At 48.6% G+C, this 25067-nt stretch overlaps 2 protein-coding genes and 1 pseudogene across 2 annotated transcripts in view; 2 read left to right on the top strand and 1 right to left on the bottom strand.

Annotated features, from left to right (window-relative positions):
* The window catches only part of col4a3 (collagen, type IV, alpha 3), a 41772-nt gene extending 32841 nt beyond the window's left edge, over nt 1-8931 (bottom strand). The window contains exons 1-7 of the mRNA XM_085244517.1: nt 8815-8931; nt 8476-8673; nt 7884-8258; nt 3480-3536; nt 994-1083; nt 540-584; nt 54-98 (exon numbers count right to left, since the gene is read on the bottom strand). Coding sequence (XP_085100643.1) covers nt 54-98; nt 540-584; nt 994-1083; nt 3480-3536; nt 7884-7970 — 324 coding nt within the window. The 5' untranslated portion in view covers nt 7971-8258; nt 8476-8673; nt 8815-8931. The remainder of the gene's footprint in view (nt 1-53; nt 99-539; nt 585-993; nt 1084-3479; nt 3537-7883; nt 8259-8475; nt 8674-8814) is intronic.
* Nucleotides 8826-25067, top strand: part of col4a4 (collagen, type IV, alpha 4) — a 52410-nt gene continuing 36168 nt past the window's right edge. Inside the window, exons 1-3 of the mRNA XM_085244518.1 lie at nt 8826-8976; nt 11358-11501; nt 12635-12677. Of these exons, the coding sequence (XP_085100644.1) occupies nt 11455-11501; nt 12635-12677 (90 nt within the window). The 5' untranslated portion in view covers nt 8826-8976; nt 11358-11454. The remainder of the gene's footprint in view (nt 8977-11357; nt 11502-12634; nt 12678-25067) is intronic.
* On the top strand, nt 13877-15106 carry LOC146560403 (uncharacterized; annotated as a pseudogene).

The raw sequence follows: 25067 nt of genomic DNA, 5'->3' as shown, positions 1-25067 counted from the left end.
CAGTCTACTGTGCTGTATGTTTAATGTGTTCTGTGTGTGGTGAGCGTCCGTACCGGCAGTCCCGGAGGTCCTGGGAAACCTGGTTCTCCCTGCAAACCCTGATGGTTTGAGAAGTTCAGAACAACGTCAGCAGGACATTTTTTGGTAAATGTGTCTGAAATGATGCTAAAATCAGGGAAAGTTTAGGCTTAAAAAAATCAAAATGACCTCCCCCACTACTAGCTGCCAGCTGGCTTCACCTGAACCTCTGGGCCGTGTTTGTGCTGTTGGAACCTATCGGAGCATTTTTAATGACCAATAACTCGGCCGCTGTGAGGTTACTGTAGCAACAGACCGTCTACGAAGGCTGAGCGAGAGCTTAGGTGAAGCTTGAGCATTTATCTGGATGGTAGTGAGCTCTGATTAGCATTAGCATCTGTGCCAGCTTGTTTTATCTGATAACTGAGCTTTCATCCAGATACGGTCCCATCTATGACTCTGACGTGGAAGCAGCCAAAACAGGAAAGGTTCAGTGGGATAAACAGTAAAGGCCGTCATACCCGGGAACCCTTCAGACCCGGACTTCCTGCAGGTCCCAGTTCACCCTAAGCAAAAGAAGAAGAAAACATTAAATGATCTCCATTCAACTCTGGGTTCACAGTGAGAAAGCTGTGACATGGTCAATGATCAGGAATCAGAGCAGCATCAGGACCTGACACGTCATGTGACTGAGCTGTCATGTGACTGCTCCAAACAGAAAGTAGTGATTGAGTCAGACTCACTCTCACCTCCTCCTCAGTTTTACACTAAAACACAGCGTTTATTTTCACGAGTGTGAAACTGACCACGTACTGAAATGTGATTTTAAACCTACAAACTTGGATGTTTAATGACGGGATTTCCATTTAAAAAGAAACTTTGTAATAAAATGTAATATAATAAAAACAAGTGTAAAGAGGACTGTGCAGGGACTCGATATGACAATAAGAAGAAGAAAGAGGAGATGTCTGTTACCTTTTCTCCTAGTTTGCCCTGATCGCCCTCTTTTCCAGGATAGCCAACGTTTCCAGGAAGACCAGTTTCCCCGGGGAAACCTTTTTCACCCTGTTGACAGAATCAGAGAGTTCAGGTAAGTCAGCTCACCTGCTGTCCACAGAGGGGCAGCAGAGAGCAGCAGAGAGCAGCAGAGTCGATCCTGGTTGTGGCCTCCGGGCACTCAGGTGCCGGGAATAACAAAGGGACATTTCACGCTCAGCAGAGAGGAACCGGCCTTTCTTTCTTTCTCCTCGTGAACACGCCCGTGATCGCAGAGCTCACACCTGGGTGGTCTCAGGTGCGTGAGACACAAAGGACCGCAGAGTTCCCTGCAGCCCGGCTCCGACCTGCACGCTCTTGTGAGCCGCAGCTCGGAGACTTGACGCCATTTAAAGCAGCAAAAACTGAAAAGTTTGTTTCAGGCGAAATCACAAAATCATGAAAAACAACCCGATCCGAGCTGGAACTGGTAAACTGATCACATCAGAGGATCAGAGACCACATCAGCAGCCCTTCATCACCTGGCACATCCATCAGCTCCGCTCTATTTTCCTCCATAATAAAAACCACCGCACAATACTGTTATCAGAGGGAGGGGCTACTGCAAGATATTCATCAGCGATTGGCCGACGCCTCCTCTGTGAATCTGACATCGGCGCTCCATGATGGGGAACGTCCCGGTTTCCAAAATGCATCCGGAGGAGAGAGGAGGCCGCAGGAGGATGCACAAGTGTGTCCTATCTGCAGGTCGTTCTAACATGGACACTGAAAAGGGGCGTGGCACGCAGCTGGAATACAAAAACCACAGAGCGAGCTGCACTCATTGGTCGGAAACAACAGACAAAACTTCACCAAAGATGAAAAATGAAGCCACTTCAGAGCTGCAAGAACCAGCAGGGATGTAGATCTAAGACCCGTCAGACTGGTCAGCATCAGTTTCATAAAATGATTGAATATGACAGGTGTGTGCTCAGGTGTGGATTTATTGTAAGTGTGTATGGCCACTTTAGATCAAACTTTATATCTATATGCAGTATATAAAGTTTATATCTAAACCCGCAGTCATCACCGCTGCTTCCTGAGCTGCTCTGCAGGTCCTGCAGCAGCTGCAGCGTGTTTGTGGCTGAAAGGCTGCTCCAGGATCAGCTGACTGACGTGGCCGTCTTTTCTGTACCTCGCAAAACTCTGCGGATACTTGTGCACTTTGTTTTGCATCCCTTCTGTCATCTTCCAGATCTTCTGGTGTCGCTGCTCAGAGCGCTCATTCTTCCCAGAGTTTCTCTGACTGGATTCTTTTAGGTTTTCAGCCTAATGACGGCCTCCTTCAGTCTGTTGGTCGTCACTCAAGGTTAAACAGTTTGGACTTGAGTTCGAGTTAATCTGCCACGAGACCATGAGTGTAGGGATGGGTACCGGTATCCGGTGTTCTGACATAAACGGTAGTAACCAGACCGAAAAGCAGCGCACATTTCGGTGCTTTTATTTCCTGAGCTGTGACACACTTTGGATTCTAGCCAATCATTTTACGTTTCCGAGGATAGTAGGCGGGGCCAGGTACGTACGTTCTTTTAGAGCAGAGCTACAGATTAAAAATGTCCAAGGTGAAGCGGTCAAAGTCTGGCTGTACTTCACAGCAAAAGATGCAAACTCAGCAGCAACAAGTGCTTTAAGCTGATACTGTGATACTGTCAAAGGAGGTAACACCTCGAATCTGATGAAACACCTGGCGACGCATAGCGTTTTTTTTAAAAGCCCAGAAATGCGCCGTATTTGAGAGCTTGCTGCGAGACCTCACACCGAGCACATCTACTGCGGGTGTGGTGCCTGTTATCGGACCCGGAGTTAGCAATATCCCCCACAAACCCGAAGAGCAGAGCCCTGGCCCCTAGCCCTGCCAGTGTAGCAGAAATGATGAGGATGATGATGCAGCAGCAGCCGTTCTTCTCTGCGTGAGTAGCTTAATGTTGTTCGTGTGTAATTTACGTTGAGTAGGCTAACCACGTTATTACATTAATGCATGTAAGGTGAACTAGCAAACATCATCATAGCTACATGCGGCTGTCTTCTTGTTTGATGGCAGATACTCCCTTCACCCTGGACAAAAAGGCTAAAATGACCAAAGAAAAAGTGGAAAACAGCTAAACATGAGAGGTTTTTGGACAAAGTTTGTGTTCTCCATTCTTTAAGCACCGGTTTGAGCACCGTTTAAGCACCGGCACCGTTTCAAAAGTACCGGTTTGGTACCAGTATCGGATAAAACCTAAACGATACCCATCCCTACATGAGAGCAGAGCCCTCAGCTGGACACCTGCTGGTCACATGTTACCTGTGAGCCTCAGTGTAAAAACGGCTAAACCTACTTAATGCACTTCAGTAACACCTTCATTTAAATTGCATGTGGCAGAAACACAAGAGACTGATTCTGGTCCTGGTTCTGTGTCAGTGTGTTCAGGTGGAGACCTCACCTTCTGACCTTTGACCCCATCGCAGTGACACAAAGCCTTCCCGCTGCAGTGGCACACCTGCACAGATATGAGAGGAGTAGTTAACGATGTTTGAAGGCCTGATCTCTGTTTCCTACCCTGAGAATCTGCCGGCCTGCGGTTTTTCTTTCACAGTCACTGTTAGGCAAAGTTAGTCGACTCCAGCGTACTTACAGGGTAAGAAAGGGGAAACATCAGAAATTACTCAGTACTTTAAACTGCTTACAGTGTAACCATCTCTTCTTTCAGTTACACTTCTAATACTACATAAAATGTTGCCACAGCCTCGTGTGTCTTCTTGTTACCAGCTTGTATTCAGTGAGTATTTATAGGTAATAATCTAATAACAGGGTAAACAGCTGTGTTATAAAGTGCAGCTGTGACTGTTCTTCAGGACGTCGTCACACCCGCAGCCAAACCCATCACCTGTGATGTCACCGTCTTGATTTGTCTGCAGTGATTCCTGAGTGACTCACACACTCAGGAACATCTCCATCATGTGTCCTGCAGCTCGGCATCGTTTAGTCTGGCCTGACCTTAAACTCGGGTTGAAGCCTTTGTCTTTCTGCTGAGCATGTCCCGCCTGATTCTTTATCAGTCAGACATATTTCTGTGGGGTTAAACCCAAACACCTTCATGTAACCTGCAGGTGTAACTGTGGTCTTCCTGTGATAACCCGAACTAGCAGACAGCAGGGGGGAGCTCCGATATCATCTTATCTTTCATTCCTGTCTCACATCTACAAGACTGCCTCCATACGAGATGCCTCGACACGTTCTGGAGCAGGGGATGGTGGGTAATGTCCTGTAGCGCCGCGATCAGACGCAGAGCTGCAGACTAAGTGTCTGAAAATATATCAGATTATTTCCATTTGGAGTCAGGTGAACCCGAACCACCTGCACGGTCTTATCACGGCAGACCGACAGACGTTCACAGGTAATCTGACTGACTGCTTTTTGTGCGCTTCAGGAAGATTTTCCTCCGTGATTTTATCGTGGCAGCAATATCGAGGTCACGTGGCCCCGTGTCGGTGCTTTGTATGTCTGACGCACGTGTCTGAAACAAAATAAAGAAGCACGTTGAGAAACCTGTCGGCTAACTCTAACACGACCCGCTTCCTGTAACAGTCCGAGGAAGTTCTCAGGTCACAGTTTCTCTCTGTTCCCTTACAGCAACGGCTTTTAAAGGTTTTGTACCTGTGGGAAAGCAAAATATCAGGGCACACCTGATCATGTGACACTAATGTGTGACTGACAGCCTTTTTGCAGCATCGGGAGCTGCGGTCCTGCTGCTGCTCGCTCACATCCAGCGTGATACTGAAGTAGGCCAACATGGATGTTTGGCTTCCAATCAAATAATGTTACTCGTGTTAGCATTAGCCAAATTCAACAAACGACTCGTCAGGGCTGAGGGTTGTTGAGCATTTCTGATCCAGCTGAAGCATCGGCGTAACTTTGTGCTGAACATTGGGGGGAGGTCGAGATCTCTGTCTGAATAAATAAATCTGGGTGGACTGGTGGCTGGTCACGGCTCCACGATCCAGGTCTTTGCTGCACTACATGGATACAAGTCCAGGACGTTCCAGGAGCTGCTCAACCAGCCGAGCTCATGAAGCTCCCAGCAGACAGCTTATGAGCTGATGTTGATGCCAGAGGAGGTTTGCAGCGCCGCACTTACTGAATCAGGAGAGCGCCGCCGATGTTCACGGCACTGTGCACCTCAGCCCTCGGGCGCCGCTTTGTAACTACACCTGCCTGAGATGTTCTTAAACACAATAACACCACCCCATCGTGCTTCATCGAATATTTAGGAGGAAACTTGTAGCAACAGTTCAGAGCAGCAACAGCACCGCGCTCAGAATCTCAGTGTGGTTGAAGGCGACTGCACGGCCATGACGGCTACACAGAGGGAGCGCCACAGAGTCACATGGTGCTCTGGGCTCAGCACGTCACTGTGAGTGTGTGTCTGTGTGTGTCTGTGTGTGTGTCTGTGTGTGTGTGTCTGTGTGTGTCTGTGTGTGTCTGTGTGTGTATGTGTGTGTCTGTGTGTATGTGTGTGTCTGTGTGTCTGTGTGTGTCTGTGTGTGTGTGTCTGTGTGTGTCTGTGTGTATGTGTGTCTGTGTGTGTCTGTGTGTATGTGTGTGTCTGTGTGTCTGTGTGTGTCTGTGTGTATGTGTGTCTGTGTGTGTCTGTGTGTATGTGTGTCTGTGTGTGTGTGTGTGTGTCTGTGTGTCTGTGTGTCTGTGTGTGTCTGTGTGTATGTGTGTGTCTGTGTGTGTGAGTGTGTCTGTGTGTATGTGTGTGTGTGTGTGTGTGTGTGTCTGTGTGTCTGTGTGTGTGTGTGTCTGTGTGTATGTGTTTGTGTGTGTGTGTCTGTGTGTGTCTGTGTGTATGTGTGTGTGTGTGTCTGTGTGTGTGTGTGTGTCTGTGTGTGTGTGTGTCTGTGTGTGTGTGTCTGTGTGTGTGTGTGTGTGTGTGTGTGTCTGTGTGTGTGTGTGTCTGTGTGTATGTGTTTGTGTGTGTGTGTCTGTGTGTGTATGTGTGTATGTGTGTGTGTGTGTGTGTGTGTCTGTGTGTGTGTGTGTCTGTGTGTGTGTGTCTGTGTGTGTGTGTGTCTGTGTGTGTGTGTCTGTGTGTGTGTGTGTGTGTGTGTGTGTCTGTGTGTGTGTGTGTCTGTGTGTATGTGTTTGTGTGTGTGTGTCTGTGTGTGTATGTGTGTATGTGTGTGTGTGTGTGTGTGTGTCTGTGTGTGTGTGTGTCTGTGTGTATGTGTTTGTGTGTGTGTGTCTGTGTGTGTCTGTGTGTATGTGTGTGTGTGTGTCTGTGTGTGAGTGTGTGTCTTTGTTTGTGTTTGTGTGTGTGTGTCTGTGTGTGTCTGTGTGTGTCTGTGTGAGTGTGTGTCTGAGTGTGTGTCTGTGTCTGTGTGTATGTGTGTCTGTGTGTCTGTGTGAGTGTGTGTCTGAGTGTGTGTCTGTGTCTGTGTGTATGTGTGTCTGTGTGTGTGTGTGTGTGTGTGTCTGTGTGTGTCTGTCTGTGTCTGTGTGTGTGTGTGTATGTGTGTCTGTGTGTGTGTGTGAGTGTGTGTCTGTGTCTGTGTGTGTGTGTGTCTGTGTGTGAGTGTGTGTGTGTGTGTGTGTGTGTCTGTGTGTGTGTGTCTGTGTGTGAGTGTGTGTGTGTGTCTGTGTGTGTCTGTGTGTGTGTGAGTGTGTGTGTCTGTGTGTGAGTGTGTGTGTGTGTCTGTGTGTGTCTGTGTGTGTGTGTGTGTGTGTGTGTGTGTGTGTGTCTGTGTGTGAGTGTGTGTGTCTGTGTGTGAGTGTGTGTGTGTCTGTGTGTGTGTCTGTGTGTGTGTGTGTGTCTGTGTGTGTGTGTGTGTGTGTGTCTGTGTGTGTGTGTCTGTGTGTGTGTGTGTGTCTGTGTGTGTGTGTGTGTGTGTGTCTGTGTGTGTGTGTGTGTCTGTGTGTGTGTGTCTGTGTGTGTGTGTGTGTGTGTGTGTGTGTCTGTGTGTGTGTCCTAAACCAACAGACAGAATCCCGTCTGTCCGTCTGTCTGACTGCACACAGACAGACGGCTTTTATTTCCTGTCTGACATTCTTTGTAGATTCTTTGATATCCGCAGTAAATAGAAAAAGGAAACTTCAGCAGCTCGACCTCCTGCAGGGTTGCTGTTAGTACCTGAGCAGGTGAGCGACAGAGAGTCATTTTAATAACTCTCATTGATCATCATCAGTAAACTGATTGATAATTAACGTCACTAATAAGTCTGTAAACCACATACTGTTCCATAACTCACCTGGTTAGATTGTATTAAAGCTTAAAGTTTGCATTATTAGGGGCGTGGCCTCTTTGACTGACAGGTGGATGGTGACACAGGTGTCTGTAGCTGCTTGGCTTTACCCGAACTGGACCTCTGGACCATTTTAATGACCAATAAGCGGCTGCTGTGAGGTTACTATAGTAACCGACCGTCCAGGAAGGCTGAGCGAAAGCTTTGGTGAAGTTTGATTTTACTTGGATGTTACTGAGCTGTGATTAGCAGGTATCTGTGCAGGTGTGATACACCTGTGCAGTGTGTGAGCGCAGACTGACGCTCAGGTTAAATACTCAGTGTGTGTGAACTAAAGGTGGCCTTCAGGGTTGCTCACGTGATTTGATTTTTAAATAAATAAATTAATCCACCTGGTTATATAACAAATATATAATATCAACACCAATAATAATAATAACAACAATAATAACCATCATCATCATCATAATAGTACGGCTTTTTGTTATTAAATACTTTGGAAAAACTCTGACGTCACCCACACCTGTCTCTGATCGCGTGACGTCTGTCGGCAGAGTACTGAGCAGCTGGTGAGCCTGGTCACCTGGGTGAAGGTCACTCACCTTCTCCCCGTGCACGGCCGCACTCAGGCAGCTCCAGAGGACCAGCAGCGGGAGGATCCTGCGCCTCCGGGCGGCCAGAGGCTCCATGCAGGCGGGCGGGCAGCTGCCTCCAGCCGCGACGGCTCGGCTCGGCTCGGCTCGGGTCCCGGATTGTGCTCAGGTCCGCTTCACTCCAGAAGAGGGTCCTCGCACCTGCCGGAGCCCGGACACAGCAGCTGCTCTCGGATGGAAGCTCAGCCCGACGACACAGGAGCCAACACAGTCACACTCAGCACGAGACTTCCGCCGTGACCTTCAAAATAAAACCTTGGCCCTGAAGGAAATCTGGTCACAGCTCCATCCTTTTATTAATCTTCGTGGTGGTTGAGTTTGTTCCTGGTGGGAAAACATTTGTAATTTTAAAGTTTCTGCTCTCAGACAAAAATCACGCGTTTTATTAATATGTGAGAAAAGAAAAGCATAAACACTGTATTTCAGGGTTTCTCTCAGATGAAAGGTCAAAAACAAGAAAGGAGGTGGCGGTTAAAGAGCACGTTCACACAGGATTAGCTGATGACAGTGAATAAACAGGTGATGCTGAAAGGAAGGAGACCTGTGATGGTGGAGGAGCAGGTGTAGCTGATGCAGAGGCAGCATCCTCTCAGCTTTGAGGACAACGCGCCTGGAAGACTGGAGACCTGAAACAAGTGCTTCACAAACCCACGAAAGCCTCAGGTGTGAGGAGGGGGGAGGAGCTGCGAGTGCAGCACCTGAGGGTGAAGCTGAGGAGCTGCAGGCACTCCTGCACGAGCTGTGCACGAGAAAGCTCACGTCAATAATAAATAAGCTTAACTGGCGCGAATTTCAGGATTAAGACAGATTTGATTTCATCAAAGTGAAGCAGAAAGCTCAGGTGTGTCAGCAGGCTGTTAGCGTGCAGCTGTCTACACACCTGGACGGAGCAGCACCGCACGCAGGCGCAGGATGCCGGAAGTGCTGTTGTTGCTGTGCGCTGCAGCTTGACCTGTCTGCTGTGTGTGCGCTCTTGTCAAGTTGTGCTCAGGTTTGCAGCGACATGAAAAGCGCGTGAAGCTCCGGACAGTGACAGCTTCAGGTAGGAAAACTCACGTGACCGTTTGGTTGGGTATTGGGCTGCCGATCGATCACCATCAGCTGATTATGGTTAGTCAGCTGTTAATTAGCCGCCTATTAGAGTCTGAATGTCTGAGCACGTCATCCAGGTAAATAACGTTAATGAGGAGAAGTACTCGAGTACTTTTAGTCTGTGGTGATTTATACTTGAAGTTCGGTGAGGATACTTCCTTACGTCTGCACGCAGCAAACCGCAGTGCACTATGAGCATTAAAGTCCACGTGCTTCTGCGTTAATTGTTAATTAGCGGATTTGGCGCAGATGCCGATTCGTGTGCTTTAAAACGTGTAGCTGTGAAGGGATCGATGGGGCTGATCCAGATTTCGCCCCGGCTGTGGCAGGTCCACCTTCCCTGGGTGGTGGTTCTGGGCTCAGCCTGAGGGACCCGGTCTGGAGAATCAGAACTGGACTTTCCCTAAACATGCTGTTCCTTTCACAAGATCAATTTATCAGACTGAAAATACCATAAAGACAATCCATCAAATATTAAAACACATTTCTGTTTTACAGTATGTGCAAAAACAGGACTTGTGTATAGACTGTATATAAAAGATGGCAGCGGAACACTACGTCCACATGTACAGGACATTTTTGTAAACAGATTTTCTGTTTTTGTTTTGTTTTTTAAATCCCAAACTTGAAAAACAAAGTGAAACCCTCTCAAGAAAATGCCAAAGCAACAGGTGGTGATATAATCCTAACTGTGTAGAAATGTTGGCCAATCAGAAGTCTAGAAGCCTGGGAGGGAAAGCGTAAACAAAGATGGCGCATAAAAGCAGTCGTTGTAAACAGAGGGACAGTAACTGAGGTTAACAGCAGCAGTGTTTTGTCTGTATCAATGTAGAAATTCAATGATGTGAAACAGTAACACGTCGCACACCTTTGATGCTTTGTGACTAAATCTCTGTTTTCCTCGTCCACACGTAAACACAGAAACAGAGTTTTTAAAAATCTCAGTTTTCGATGATCCAAAACATCGTTTACGTCTGGACAAAGGCTCGAACGCAGAGAAGAGGCTGTGATTTGAAAAATACCCGTGTGCTCAAAGCTAATCACTGAGGTTAGCACCGCTGGGGAGGCTCGCCGCAGTCATGTGATGATCATCATTTCTGAGTTTGCTGGATTTTACTTATTTCACATGTTTCATACAAAGAGCTGAGAAATGATCGCAAAATGAAAGCAGCTGTAAATTTGTCTTTTTCCGTGTCTGAGTTTTCATTTTTGAACTGCAGCACACACAAAGACATTTCAAACTTTTAGTTACTTCCTGTTTTACTTTGAAGGTTTACTTCCTCCCTTTGCTTCCTTTCCCTTTCTGGTCGTTCACCCTGTCCCGTGAACCTTCTGTCTGTGGTCGTTCTCAGTTTCTGATGATACTTTTTGTTTTTCTCCTGCTTCGTTTTGCAGTTTTTGTCTTTTGAAACGTTTGAATGAAACTTCTGAACAGAGTTTAAACTGAACAGCTGTTCGTCATGCTAGCAGCACAAACAGCTGATGCTAGCAGCACAAACAGCTGATGCTAGCAGCACAAACAGCTGTTCGTGTTGCTAGCATCACGCCGTGGAGCTCGAAGCTCCGAGGCTGCTGTTAGCTAAGAGCCTCCTGCAGGAACTCGGTGACTGACACGGATCGTTCCTGCTGTCTGGCTCTGTGAGCGGGCGCTGCAGCAGCTTGGTTCGGTCGGGCTGTTGCAGGCGGAGGTTACTGAAACCCTCAGTTTCAGAGGCAAGAGCTAATGGAGCTCACGATGCTGTTAGAGCAACTTTCATCCCATTAAATATGCATCACAGAAGCTCCTGAAGAAGAACTGAGAAGCTTCTCAGTTCTAACTTTATCTTAACACCTGCAACAAATACAACATCATAGTCATAACAGCCAATAAGAGGCTGACAGGTTATAGAGACACAGCTCTCTGATTGGCTGACGTCCAGACACACCTGCTGCTGCTATTTGCATCAGCATCCTCTAAAGAACATGACTGTGGGGAGCGTGGGCTGCTGTCCATGTGCAGTTCAAACACAAAGTTTCGAAGTCCTGATTGGCTGTCCAAGCAGGAAGTTACTCACAAACAGACACAGCTAAGAGGCCTGTACCAGGAAGTGAGTTTAACACACCTGGGATATCTTCCTGGTGTCTGGATTCACTCAAACTAACAAAGCAGGTTCTCAGCTCACTAAGTTAATAACCAGCTTCATGTGAGCTTCACATGAAAGGAGTGAGGGTTAGGGTTAATATTACATCATTATTATTATTACGACTTTTATTCTGACGGCTTGATCCTGGTCAGGTGTGTGTGGTTTCACCTTCATCATCTTCAACCTCAGTTTGTCTTTGTTCCTGCAGGACGACCAACAGCGTCGGGGTATCCTCACAGGCCGAGAACTGGCTGGAGGTGGAGTCAGAGTGTAGCAGGAGGGACTTCCTCTGAGCTGAAGGCAATATGCTGCTGACTTCCTGCTCTGATGCCTGTGGTCTCAATCTGCTCTGGTAAATAAAACCGCACACGTGAACACGTCTGTTAAGTTTAAGTTTCCATGACTGAATCTTTTGCCGACAGTCTGGTCTTTGGTAACATGACACTAAATTCTTTTACGATGAAGATGAGTTCACGTGCAAACAGCAGCACAACCCATGCAACACGTGTAACAATGTTACAGTGACAAAAGACACCGACTCTACAGTCCCAATAGCTGCAGTTCGTCTGACATCCAGCAGAGGCAGCAGTGAGTCAGTCCCCATAGACTCCCATGTTAAAACTGTACAGCAGAAATAAACATGATTGCAGCCTGATATACAAACTGTTTGTCTCTGTGGATAATGTCCTCCTTCGTAACACCTGTACAATAGAAGAATGTTTTTAGGATTCACCTGGTTAATATGTAAGAAGGTTTAAAGTTTAGGGGCGTGGCCTCTTTGGCTGACAGGTGGATGGTGACACAGGTGTTTGGATCTGCTAGCTGTCTGCTAGGCTTCACCACAGCTAATTGGAGTTGCTGACATGTTACACACGTCTGTAACTCCGCCTGAGTGTTTTGGTGATGCACGTGCTCAGATGCGAGGTACGGATGCCTGGATTAAGTTTAAGCACACTACGTCTTGCTCCACCTCATCACCCTCTTTTAACCATAGATTACAAACCATAGACTGTTTTCTTCATACGAACTGTGGTGCCAGTATGCATTTTACATCTTAGCTTATAAACCAAGTCTCACCGTACATCAGGGGTGTCCAAGTCCAGGCCTCAAGGGCCGGTGTCTGCAGGTCTTAGATGTGTCCTTGATCCAACACAGCTGATTCAAATGGATAAAGGACCTCCTCAACATGTCCTGAAGTTCTCCAGAAGCCTGGTAATGAACTAATCATGTGATTCAGGTGTGTTGACCCAGGGTGAGATCTAAAACCTGCAGAACACCGGCCCGCGAGGCCTGGAGTTCCCCACCCCTGCCGTACAGTTTCGTAGTGTTGGTGGGAACCCTGAGTGTGGGTGCATTTCATAGTTTAATAGCTGCTGCCTGTTTAAGCTGGTTGGGGCTTTGTGAAAACGTTGATCCATCACTGTGGATCAACGTTTTTTATCATTCCTTTGTGTTCATGCTTCACCTGTGTCCTCTCTCCTTCAGGTGCCTCCTGATCGTACTCAAAGCCCTGCCAGCAGCTCTCGGGGTGAGTCCACCTCTGCCTTTATAAGCCCTTTCAGTCTGGTCCAGCAAACGTTGGCCACCAGCCAATCACAGCTTGTTGTCTTTCACTAGTGTGTGATGTCATCAAATCGCGTCAGCTGAAACAAGTTTTCTGTCCATTAGCTTGTTTCCATGGTTAAAGTATCTCTGCTCTTATTGGTCAAATCGCAGACCACGGTGTGGAAGTTGTCATATGATGTAAAGATGAATCATTGGTGGGATGACATCATCAGATGTCCTGGCCAATAGTCGGGCTGTGCTGTCGTCACTGAGCTTGAAGCCAGTGTTTAAATTTCCCTCCAGCTGTGCAATGACGATCTCACAGCTGTGCTTCTGTGTCCAGGTGCAGACGGACTTTTTTTATTCTGCTGTTTGCAGGAAATACACAGCTTCACATAATTTCACTTCCTTTTGTCTATTTACATGATCACTGTGCTTTCTCAAACCTCTGCTTGTTGTTCTGATGAGTCCGACCTGTATGCTGCCACTGGGCCTTTAGCTGTTTGGTACTGGTATTTTAATTTAATGCAAATTTTGATGTGGAGCTTCGGGACAGTGATGCATTACAGGTTGTTAGGATGCCTGGGTCGTTGACCCAGGGTTTTTGACTTTATTATATTATTTATAATTTCTAGTCTTTGGGTTTTTGTTAGAGTCATGTCTTATGGTTTGTCTCTGTGTAATCCTTAGTTGCTGTCTCCCCTGTCCGCTATATCCCCGTGTCCAGTCTGTGTCTGCCCTGGTCCCACGTCTCTGTTCCCTCTGTTGTAGTGCCTGCATGTGAGTCTGTGTCTTTGTTCAGTCTGTGTTATGTGTTTCCTGTTTTACTTTGAAGGTCTCTGTCTTATCTCAGTGTGTTCAGTTTACGCTTCCTTGTCTCGTTAGTTCTGATTTGCCCCAGCTGTGTCTCCCTCCTGTTGTCCATTCCCTGATTGCTCCCTCTATGTATTTAAGCCCTGTGTTTCAGTTTGTCATTGTCGTGATCTACTCTTATCGACCCTCACTTATGCTGTGTGTTTTGTTTTTGTCTGCCTGCGTTAATGTTTGTACTTTGGAAGTTTGTTACTTTGAGTTCAGCATTAAAGCTGTTTTTTGAGTTCACGTCTGTCTCCGGAGTCTGCACTCTGGGTCCTTTTCCTGTCCGCACACAGCCGTCACATAACAGAAGATCGCGACCAGAACATGGACCCAGCAGACTCCGTGGGGTATCGGCGACCCGCAGTTTCTGCCTTCCTCAAGGAGATCGTGAGGCAGGAGGCTAAGCATGCCCGGGAGCTCCAGTCACCCTTCTATGGGTCACGTTTGGCTTTGGGAGGGCCCCGCAGCCTCCAAACTGCCATGGCTACGGCCGAGCCGGCGCCTATGCCTTGGGCGATCAGGTTGAGCACGTGCTCATTCTCTCCAGTCGCTACACCTCCGCCTTCACCCCTGGATTACCAGTCCGACAAGAGGGTTAAGCGGCGGAGGAAGAAAGATTACGTGACGCCGGACGTTAGACTCACTCCGCTGCAGTCCTTCGCTCTGTTTTTGGGTCTGCCACGTTCTGAGCTTCACAAACTCTCTGCTTCCTCATCGCACCCCGGTCTTTTGGAGGATTCGCAGCCCAGTTCGCCACCTCCCACTTCCTGGAGAAAGCGACGTTCACGCAGTCGCCACTCCGTCTCTGCTGAGCCACTCCCCGTGGTGAGTTATAATGACTGTTTTCATTCTGCTCCCTCTGAGCGGGAAAAAGGCAATCATGTGAACACTAGAAATTCTGAGACTGTGAAAACTGTTAAGACTGTTAGACGTGGTGGTGGTAGGAAGCTGAAAAACATTTTAGAGGAGTCTGTGTTTGCTGAGCCTCTGCCTGTCGCTGCACCCATACCAGCTCCTCGGGTGGGGACAGCAGCTGCCCAGCCATTGACGGTGCCTGTCCCGGCTCCCAGGGTGACCGGGAACCAGTTCGCTCCGGCACCCGTACCTTGTCCTTGGGTGGGAGTGGCTGGTGTTCGGCAGGTACCTGCACCTTTTTCTGACCTCGCTGGAGGCTCAGGTGAGCCCGTCCAGCAGTTTTCTTCAGGTTCTGGTGTCTCAGGGTAACTAGCTCAGCTTACTGCTAATCCACCACCTTACCCACCATTACTACCATCTTTACAACAGTCGGTACATATTAAACTTCTCTCCATAGCTCAGACTTTAGCTCACCTATCAGCTCAGTCACCTGCTCAGTTCTCACCTCAGTCATTTACTCCACCGCCTGTTCCTGCTGGAGGGTCCGAGGGGGCTCGTCCAGCCTTAGTCTGCCTCCGCTGGGGGGTCCGAGGGGCCCGTCCAGCAACCTGCCTCCGCTGCAGCGCCACCACCTGCAGCTCCCACGCCGTTCATCCACCAAGCAGCCACCTCCACTGTGGGCTTCTCCTTGAAGCCTGAGTCCTACAGTCTTCTCAGAGAGAGGACGAATCTCACGGTCCATCCTCGCTTGTTTCTGAATCGGATTCTGAAATCGGACTTCTTTAACGGTGACGACTCATCCTGGTGCTCACAGAGGAGCTGAAGCTTCTCTGTACACCACGATCTACCTCACAATAACCAAAGAAACACAAGCTTCTGTCAACAAGCAGTAAACAGCCGGTGAAATCACAGTCAGTCGCACCTGGCATCAGATTGGTGCCGTCTGCTTTTGTTAGCTAAGGCTCCGCCCACAGAGCCAGGAGACATGAAAACACCGTTTAAACAGCGCTGACCAGAAACTGTAGAATAACTTTCTCTGCCCTGAGCTAATCCACTGAAACTACTAACATCTAAAACAAGCTGCTGTTCCCGAATGAAGCTTCTTCCCACATCGTTCCATCTCGTTACCTTTTTCCAGGGTTGTCCACACATGAGCTTTGCTCTGACGGGTCATTTTATTTCTGTTATATCATCTGTCAGAGAGAATGATGTCATCCACAGACAACAAACTAATGGTCAATCTGTCTATATTCATTTGAAAACTAGCTACCTCCAGTGCTTTGCTACCAGCAGGCGTCCCGGCCGGCTCACTGTGGCAGTGTTTGAGGCTGTAGTCCTGCAGTCTGATGGGTCTAAGCAGGTGGAGAACAGCTTCATGTCCACTTTGCTAACTGCACTGTGACTGCAGACAATAATAATGGCTAATGTTGCTAACTGAAGGTGGAGGAACGTGAGACAGGAAACTGACTGAGCAGACAGCTGATTATAGTCACTCCTGCCGATACTGCAACACTGAACTAAACGGTGCTTCTGCAACCAACAGTTATTTTTATTATGGAGCAATCACCTGATTAATTTATTTATCTTTAACAATTGCTTCATTCAGTCAAAAACGCCATCAGAGCGTCAGCCGATCACCCAAACTGCCATAGTTCATCAGTAACATGTAAATCTATGAAATACAGTAAAGCACAGATACAGAGCAAAGCTGATCCCAAATTACTGAAACCAATCAAACGGTGCTGACAGCAACATAACTGCAGATATATCAGCGTCCCAGGAGTCGGTGCGTCCTCATCAGATACGACAAAAAACAAAAAGCAGCTTTGAAGCAGTGAATGTTTTTCTCCTTGAAGGATTTGAAACAGTTGTTAGTGTTTTGTTTACCGCCAGCCTGACGCTGAATCGTTTAATCATGTCTGATGAAGGTTAAGTTTCGGCTTCGCTGGAGGACTCAGTGTAGGATTAGTAAGCAGAGGATCGACAAAGTCAGCAGCCCCGGATCAGACCTGATGAAAACAAAAGTGATGGTTTACATTTTACAAGCTGATTTTTCTTTTTAATGCAAATCTACCAGTGACAGATGATCTGACTGTGTAGCAGGTTTGTTATCTTGTCTACAGTTTGTGTGTTCTTAACATGCGGAAACCCCCTGAGCCACGGTCGCCCCCGTGGCTCAGGGGGTTTCCGCAGGGGGTCCGGAAGCGTATCTGTAACCGGAAGCTCGCCGGTTCGGTCCCCGAACGTTGTGTCCTTGAGCAAGACACTTTACCCTACCTCCTACTGGTGTTGGCCAGAGGGGCCGATGGCGCGATATGGCAGCCTGGCTTCTGTCAGTCTGCCCCAGGGCAGCTGTGGCTACAACTGTAGCTGCCTCCACCAGTGTGTGGATGTGAGAGTGAATGAATAGTGGCATTGTAAAGCGCTTTGGGTGCCTTGAAAAGCGCTATATAAATCCAATCCATCCATCCATCCATCCATCCTCATCCGCTTTGTCCGGGGCCGGGTCGCGGGGGCAGCAGCCTAAGCAAAGAGGCCCAGACCTCCCTCTCCCCAGCCACCTCCTCCAGCTTATCCGGGGGAATACCAAGGCGTTCCCAGGCCAGCCGAGAGATATAATCTCTCCAGCGTGTCCTGGGTCTGCCCCGGGGCCTCCTCCCGGTGGGACATGCCTGGAACACCTCACCCAGGAGGCGCCCAGGGGGCATCCTTGTCAGATGCCCGAACCACCTCAGCTGGCTCCTTTCGATGTGGAGCAGCAGCGGCTCTACTCTGAGCCCCTCCCGGATGGCCGAACTTCTCACCCTATCTCTAAGGGAGAGGCCAGCCACCCTTCGGAGGAAGCTCATTTCTGCCGCTTGTATCCGCGATTTCGTTCTTTCGGTCACTACCCACAGCTCGTGGCCATAGGTGAGGGTAGGGACGTAGACCGACCGGTAAATTGAGAGCTTTGCTTTTACACTCAGCTCCCTCTTCACCACGATGGACCGGTGCAGCGTCCGCATTACTGCAGCTGCAGCCCCAATCCGTCTGTCGATCTCCGGCTCCCTTCTCCCATCACTCGCGAACAAGACCCCGAGATACTTGAACTCCTCCACTTGGGGCAGGAACTCATCCCCGACCCGGAGTGGGCACTCCACCCTTTTCCGGCTGAGAACCATGGCCTCAGATTTGGAGGTGCTGATCCTCATTCCCGCTGCTTCACACTCGGCTGCGAACCGTTCCAGTGCGAGCTGGAGGCCCTCACCCAATGAAGCCAACAGAACCACATCATCTGCAAAAATCAGAGATGAGATTCTGAGGCCACCAAAGCGAAAGCCCTCCGCCACTTGGCTGCGCCTAGAAATCCTGTCCATAAAAATTATGAACAGAACCGGTGACAAAGGGCAGCCCTGGCGGAGCCCATCACCCACCGGGAACGAGTCCGACTTATTGCCGGCAATGCGAACCAAGCTCTTGCAACGGTTGTATAGGGATCGAATGGCCCGTAGCAATGGGCCAGACACCCCATATTCCCGCAACACCTCCCACAGGACACCCCGAGGGACACGGTCGAATGCCTTCTCCAAGTCCACAAAACACATGTAGACTGGTTGGGCAAACTCCCATGCACCCTCAAGTATCCTGGAGAGGATAAAGAGCTGGTCCAGTGTTCCGCGACCAGGACGGAAACCGCATTGTTCCTCCTGTATCCGAGGTTCGACTAACGGACGAACTCTCCTTTCCAGCACCCTGGCATAGACTTTCCCAGGGAGGCTGAGGAGTGTGATCCCCCTGTAGTTGGAACACACCCTCCGGTCCCCTTTCTTAAAGATGGGGACCACCACCCCGGTCTGCCAGTCCACAGGTACTGCCCCTGATCTCCACGCAACATTGCAGAGGCGTGTCAACCAGGACAGCCCTACAACGTCCAGAGCCTTCAGGAACTCGGGGCGGACCTCATCAACACCAGGGGCTCTGCCACCAAGGAGTTGTTTAACTGCCTCAGTGACCTCGCCCCCGGAAATTGGCGGGTCATTCCCCTCATCCCCAGACTCTGCTTCCTCCTCGGAAGACGTGTCAGTGGGATTAAGGAGGTCCTCGAAGTATTCCTTCCACCGCCTGACAATTTTCTCAGTCAACGTCAGCAGCGCTCCGCCAGCACTATACACAGTGCAGGTAGAGCACCGCTTTCCCCTCCTGAGACGTCTGACGGTTTGCCAGAATCTCTTCGAGGCAGTCCGAAAGTCTTTTTCCATGGCCTCTCCGAACTCCTCCCACACCCGAGTTTTTGCTTCAGCCACTGCCCGAGCCGCATTCCGCTTGGCCTGTCGATACCTGTCGGCTGCCTCCGGAGTCCCACAGGCTAACCAAGCCCGATAGGACTCCTTCTTCAGCCTAGTGGCTCCCTTCACCTCTGGTGTCCACCATTTGGTTCGGGGATTACCACCACGGCAGGCACCAACCACCTTGCGGCCGCAGCTCAATGCAGCAGCTTCGGCAATGGAGACGCTGAACATGGTCCATTCGGACTCAATGTCCCCAGTCTCCCTCGGAATGCTGTTGAAGCTCTGCCGGAGGTGTGCGTTGAAGATCTCGCGGACTGGGGCCTCTGCTAGACGTTCCCAGCACACCCTCACTACGCGTTTAGGTGCACCAGGTCTGTCCAGCGTCTTCCCCCGCCACCTGATCCAACTCACCACCAGGTGGTGATCAGTTGACAGCTCAGCCCCTCTCTTTACCCGAGTGTCCAGAACATATGGTCGCAGGTCTGGTGATACGATTACAAAATCGATCATCGACCTACGGCCTAGAGCGTCCTGGTGCCACGTGCACTTATGGACACTCTTATGTTCGAACAGGGTGTTCGTTATGGCCAAACTGTGATTAGCACAGAAGTCCAATAACAGAGCACCGCTCGGGTTCAGATCAGGGAGGCCGTTCCTCCCAATCACGCCCCTCCAGGTCTCGCTGTCGTTACCCACGTGAGCATTGAAGTCTCCCAGCAGGACAACAGAGTCTCCAGGTGGAGCACCCTCCAGCACCCCCCCCCCCCCCCCCAGGGACTCTAAGAAGGCTGGGTACTCTGAACTGCCATTCGGCGCATAAGCGCAGATGACAGTCAGGACCCGTTCCCCGACCCTAAGGCGCAGGGAACAAACCCTCTCATCCACTGGGAAAAACCCCAACGTACCGGCAGCAAGCCGAGGGGATATTAGGATACCCACCCCAGCCCGCCGCCTCTCACCAAGGGCAACTCCAGACTGAGACAGAGTCCAGCCCCTCTCCAGGAGACTGGTTCCAGAGCCCAAGCCATGTGTAGAGGTGAGCCCGACTATATCTAGCCGGTACCTCTCAACCTCACGCACTAACTCAGGCTCCTTCCCCACCAGAGAGGTGACATTCCATGTCCCTATTGCCAGTCTTGGCAGCCGGGGGTCAGTCCGCCAGGGCCTCCGCTCCTGGCCGCCACCCAGCACACAATGCACCCGACCCCTATGGCGCCTCCTGCGGGTGGTGGGCCTGCGGGAGGATGGGCCCATGTCTCCTCTTCGGGCTGTGCCCGGCCGGGCCCCATGGACTAAGGCCCGGCCACCAGACGCTCGCCCTCGGGCACCCTCCCCGGGCCTGGCTCCAGGGCGAGGCCCCGGTAACCCTATCCCGGGCAGGGTAAACTGTTCCCTCGGTGTCCTTTTCATAAGGGTCTTATGAATCGCTCTTTGTCTGGTCCCTCACCCAGGGCCAATTTGCCATGGGAGACCCTACCAGGGGGCAAAAGCCCCCAGACAACATAGCCCCTGGGATCCCTGTGACACACAAACCCCTCCACCACGATAAGGTAGCGATTCAAGGAGGAGATAAATCCAATCCATTATTATTATTATTATTATTATTATTATTATTATTATTATTATTATTATTAAAAAGAGGGAATATTATCTAAACCCAATGACCTGGCAGGACGCTAACAGCGTCAGGTGTTTGGTGGATCCTTCACACATGGTCTGCAGGCTGAAGACGAGATGGGCCATCTGACCCTGAGGGGTGCATAGCCCCATGAAGCTAACAGTCATTTGTGTTTCGTGCAGTAAATGACAGGCAGCGGTCGCTGCAGCTTTAACAAGTCTCACGTCTCCTGAACAATCCCAGCTAATTGTTCTTTAGCAGCTGTCCGGACTCGATGGTTTTCCTGCATAGACCTCGGGCTTCAGTTCACCGCACAGATTTTCAGTGGGATTGAAGTCAGGGCTCAGTGACGTTCACTTTGGTTTTCTGGACGTCGTTCTTCACCTGGAGCAATGCCTGTTTTGGATGTTGATGGCACAGCTGTGTGCACATCAGTCTGAAGTTGTTTTGTACCGTGTAACTTTATATGTCCATACTTCTGTAATTGTATGCAAATAGAAACGAGGCATGTTGCCCAGTTGGCAACGAGCTTCTTTAGAAATGCGACATTTAAAAATTCCTGACTGTTAGAAAATAGTAAGTGACAAACTTTAAATTTCATAATAATTTGTCCTCATCTGTATGTAAACAACACTGGACTGAGCTCAGGGTCTGATTGTTCAGGTCCTCTGGAGTCCCTCAGGGATCAGACCTGGATCCTCAGATGTTGTAGAGATGGAGACTGTTTTCTTTACCCTGCCTGTCACGTTGAGGTCACCAGGTTCAGTCTGTCTGGGAACAGCAGCAGCACCGGCCAATCAGCGGCTGGGATTTCTGGTCAGCCAGTCAGTCCCTTCATCTCGGTACCCCAGACAGAGGGATGGTGATTAATGGAAGATGCTGGAAGCTGGTTTGAGTACAGCTGGAGTGCTGATGAAGAGGTGATTTGAGTGCAGAGAGTCATGACAGCGTAAGTAGTGATAGTGCAGCATAAATGGAGGTGGATGGAAGGACGATGGTTTGGGAGACGTTCAGTCCTGACAGCAGATAAAGTGATAGCAGTCACATTCCTGCTGATAGCCACGCCTCACTGATAACCTAGTTTACACAACGCTGCAGGAATGCGGCTGCTAACACAAACACTGCTGCCTGCTGAGAAACTCGCTGTCTGGGGCCCACAGAGGAAAAAAAAAACACACTGACTACATCAACAGGGACACTCGGTGTGGGATGTGTGAAGAGCGAACATCCTGGATCAGGTCCTACTGTTCTGCCCGATGACCCCTCAGAGCACAGCCACATCAGTGCATTTGTGTTTAATCTTTCAGTACGAAGTGCAATCAAACATCGGGGGTGTTTGTAGGATTTCTGCATGGGATTTCACAGGAGGACAGGAGTCTGTGAATAGACAGACACTTTATTGATCCCACAGCGAATAGTGTCGTGGAGAAAGTGTCAGACGAGATCGTGGGTTTGAAGCTGTGAATTGAAGGGTCAATGCTGGATGTCATCAGTGTGTATGCCCCACAGGTTGGAGATCAGGTAGAAGACAGAGACATTGGGGAGGAAGTTGGTCAAAGTGGTAGAGAGTGGTGGTAGTGGAGGTGGGGTTGGGGGTGATTTCAATGGACAGGTGAACAGGGCTGATGAAAAGCTGTTGTGTAGGTGTGGTGTTAAGGAGAGACATGCAGGAGGGCAGTATGTTTATTTACACAGCACCAAACAACAGTCGCCTCAAGGTGCTTCATATTGTAATGTCGACCCTACAATAACACATACAGAGGAAAACCCAACAATCACATGACCCCCTATGAGCAGCACTTTGGCAACAGTGGGAAGGAAAAACTCCCTTTTAACAGGAAGAAACCTCCAGCAGAACCAGGCTCAGGGAGGGGCGGGGCCATCTGCTGCAAACTGAAGGAGTGTCACCGTGTCTTTTTGGATCAGAGAAAGATCAGAGAAAGCAGGTGATTGGTTGCTGAGAGAGGAACTGTGCTACTGCATTAGGAAGTATATGAGGGTGCTGCAGTATGAGGACAGAGGCGAGGCGTGAGGGACAGATGGGTCGACCAGTAAGTTCAGAATCCGTGGACTATGTTTGCAGATGACACTGTGATCTGTAGTGAGAGCAGAGAGCAGTTGGAGGAGATCCTGCAGAGAAGAGGAACGAAAGAAGACGGAATACATGTGTCTGAATGAGACGGAGACAGAAGGAGAGGCAAAGACGAAGGAGCAGAGGGTCAACAAAGCAAGGGACTGAGCTGAAGTTACAGAGCTGAAGCTGTTCAGATGTTCACTGGGTCTATGAAGGGGAGTCGGAGAGCCTGAGATCGTTTGCACATGTGCATATGATAGACCTGCCAGGCAGCAGGAAAAGAGAAGATTGATGGATGTGGTGAAGAGGGTTGGTGTGACAGAGGGGGATTCTGGGACATGGTGACCTGTAAAGGCAGCAGCTAGAAGAAGATGAATGAAAGCATGTCAGAGTGTAAATACTAGCCTGTGCCGTCCAAGGTGTCCAGGATGGTAACGTCTGTTCTGTCTGCAGGACAGAAAACCAGGACATCCGGGTCTTTTTGTCTTTATGACATGCGCTGTGCGACTGATTTGTGTCACTGGCTTTCATAAATGAAGAAAACTCGACATTCAAGGCTTCTTCAAAGAGTGAAGCCAAAGTGATGCCATATGAGGACAGTGAGGTGAAAAACAATCAGACAGCTGGGTATGAAACTAGCTAAAGGCGATTTGACTGAATGGTGTCGAACTGTGTTCATTTTGTCAAGGAAGAAATCCAGAAGGTCGCAGCGTTGGCTCAGGTAGCAGTGACAGAAGTATTATTCAGTCTATTTGGTTTGTGCGTATTGTTTGTGAGGTCGCCTTTCAGTCTTATTTATGTTCTGGTTGTATTCGTCCTGTCAATAAAAATCACAAATTAGAAAACAGAAAAGCAAACTGCAGCGTGCAGTTGACCGCTTGTGTTTGTAACTAGAGGACAGCGAGGACCATAAAAAGCCCGAAATACAAAAAAATTAATTTAAAGCAGGACCAAGTTACAATATCACAGATACTCTGTTATTTTACTGAACACATGTACATAAACAGTATTTATGGAATATTGAAACATTAATATTCTTGAAACATGTACAGATTGTTTTCACGACCTTGTGCTGGTTACTATGCAACCCTGACAATATATACAAGTACGGCTATTCATCTGCACATGTTCCCTAATATCTGTTATAAATAACAACAAAGTAGCTTACATGAGTGGATTTATGCACACTCAGCGCTACACTGTAGAAGAGCAGCTATTGGTCAAGTCCAAGAATCGGCCAATCATAGAGCCGATAGCATCAACCCTATTTTCTCAAACAGGCACAGAGACTGTGAGTCCGAGGCTTTAAGAGCACATGTAACCTGACAAACACGTGTTTAAGAGTCTGGCGTGAGGGCCTGTCAGTGAGGCGTCTGAGGGCAGCACCACATCCTCCACTCACCTGTTGGAGCACCAATCACCGTGAAATCCTCAGTCGCTGTCCGTGGTCCTGAAATTCCAGCAGTTTATTTTGAGTGGAATTAAAGTTTATTAAGGAAAAAAATGTGTTTCTAAAGTTTATTGACGTAAACGCATTAATTAGACTGACGTCCGTCTAACTCATTTAAAGTGCTGCAGTCGAGTTAAACACATGAATCAAACAATATTGGATCTTTTGTTTTCTTGCAGGGTCTAAATTTCAGTATAAAGCACCTTGAAGCAACTATGATTTTGTGCCACATAAATAAATAAATGAATTGAACTGAATTCATTTTCTATGCATTAATGAGGGAATGATCATCATCTGTGTCCATGATACTACTCGATTACTTTTGAGCCTTTGAATGGGGAGCTGTGTATGAAATGACTGCAGCTCCTAAAATAATATTGCAATACTTCTTTTTTCAGACCTTCAGTGTAAAAGTCTGCATGTTTTTGATTAGTTTCCTGTGTGTACAGAGGCGAAATGACCAAAGCAACCATGTAGCTGGCTAAATGGACCTGACTGTGCTGTGAAACTCTGAATCCACCTGAGACTGGTTTGCCAGAGGTTGTGTTCCCATTGCTCAAAGTTCATATTGCTGCTCTGCAGTCAGGATAGTTTTTGTTTGAATTTGAGCTCAATTTCAAACCACGTAGTTTAATAAAAGGTGCACAGGTTGGTCACAGAGCGATTTATTAAGATCAATGAAGATCAGGTGTGATTATTTTTATAGGTGCACTTGTACTGCTTCAATAGTTATGTCACAGAGGTTACAAGTTTATTTACACGTCTAACTGTGAGCACACAGGTCGTGTCTGTAAATGCACTGGAACACGAGCCTCTGGCTTGTTCTAGAGTTTAAATCTCCCTTTTCTGTCACATCAATCTGAACATCTGAACATCTGTTCTCATTGAAAGAATCGGTCAGGAAAAATTGGAGCGTGATTGTCGCTGACGTGATCTGATAAACACACACAGTCAGCTGTCTGCTTCCTGAGAATCTCAGATGCTTGTCTTTCTGTCTGACTTGTGTTTACATTCCTCACTGTCTGAACAGAAAATAAAAACAGTGCTGCGGTCGGAGCATCAATAGACAGAAACCAAGTCTAAAAGCACACAACAGGTTGAGTCCTTTCATTCTAACAAATACTATGTTATTGACTTAGACCCAGTTGACCAATGTCAGTTTAACTCTTTATTTATTCAAGCAAAACTTGAACTCAAGTAATAACACTTTGAATATTTCAACACAGGGCCTGAGCAGGGGGGCGGTTCCC

The sequence above is a fragment of the Mchenga conophoros genome, linkage group LG14, assembly GCF_057382185.1.
Source record: "Mchenga conophoros isolate Kocher_MC1m ecotype Shallow Benthic linkage group LG14, M_conophoros_male_GT1.1, whole genome shotgun sequence".
NCBI lineage: Eukaryota > Metazoa > Chordata > Actinopteri > Cichliformes > Cichlidae > Mchenga > Mchenga conophoros.
This window is presented reverse-complemented; position numbering and strand designations above follow the sequence as displayed.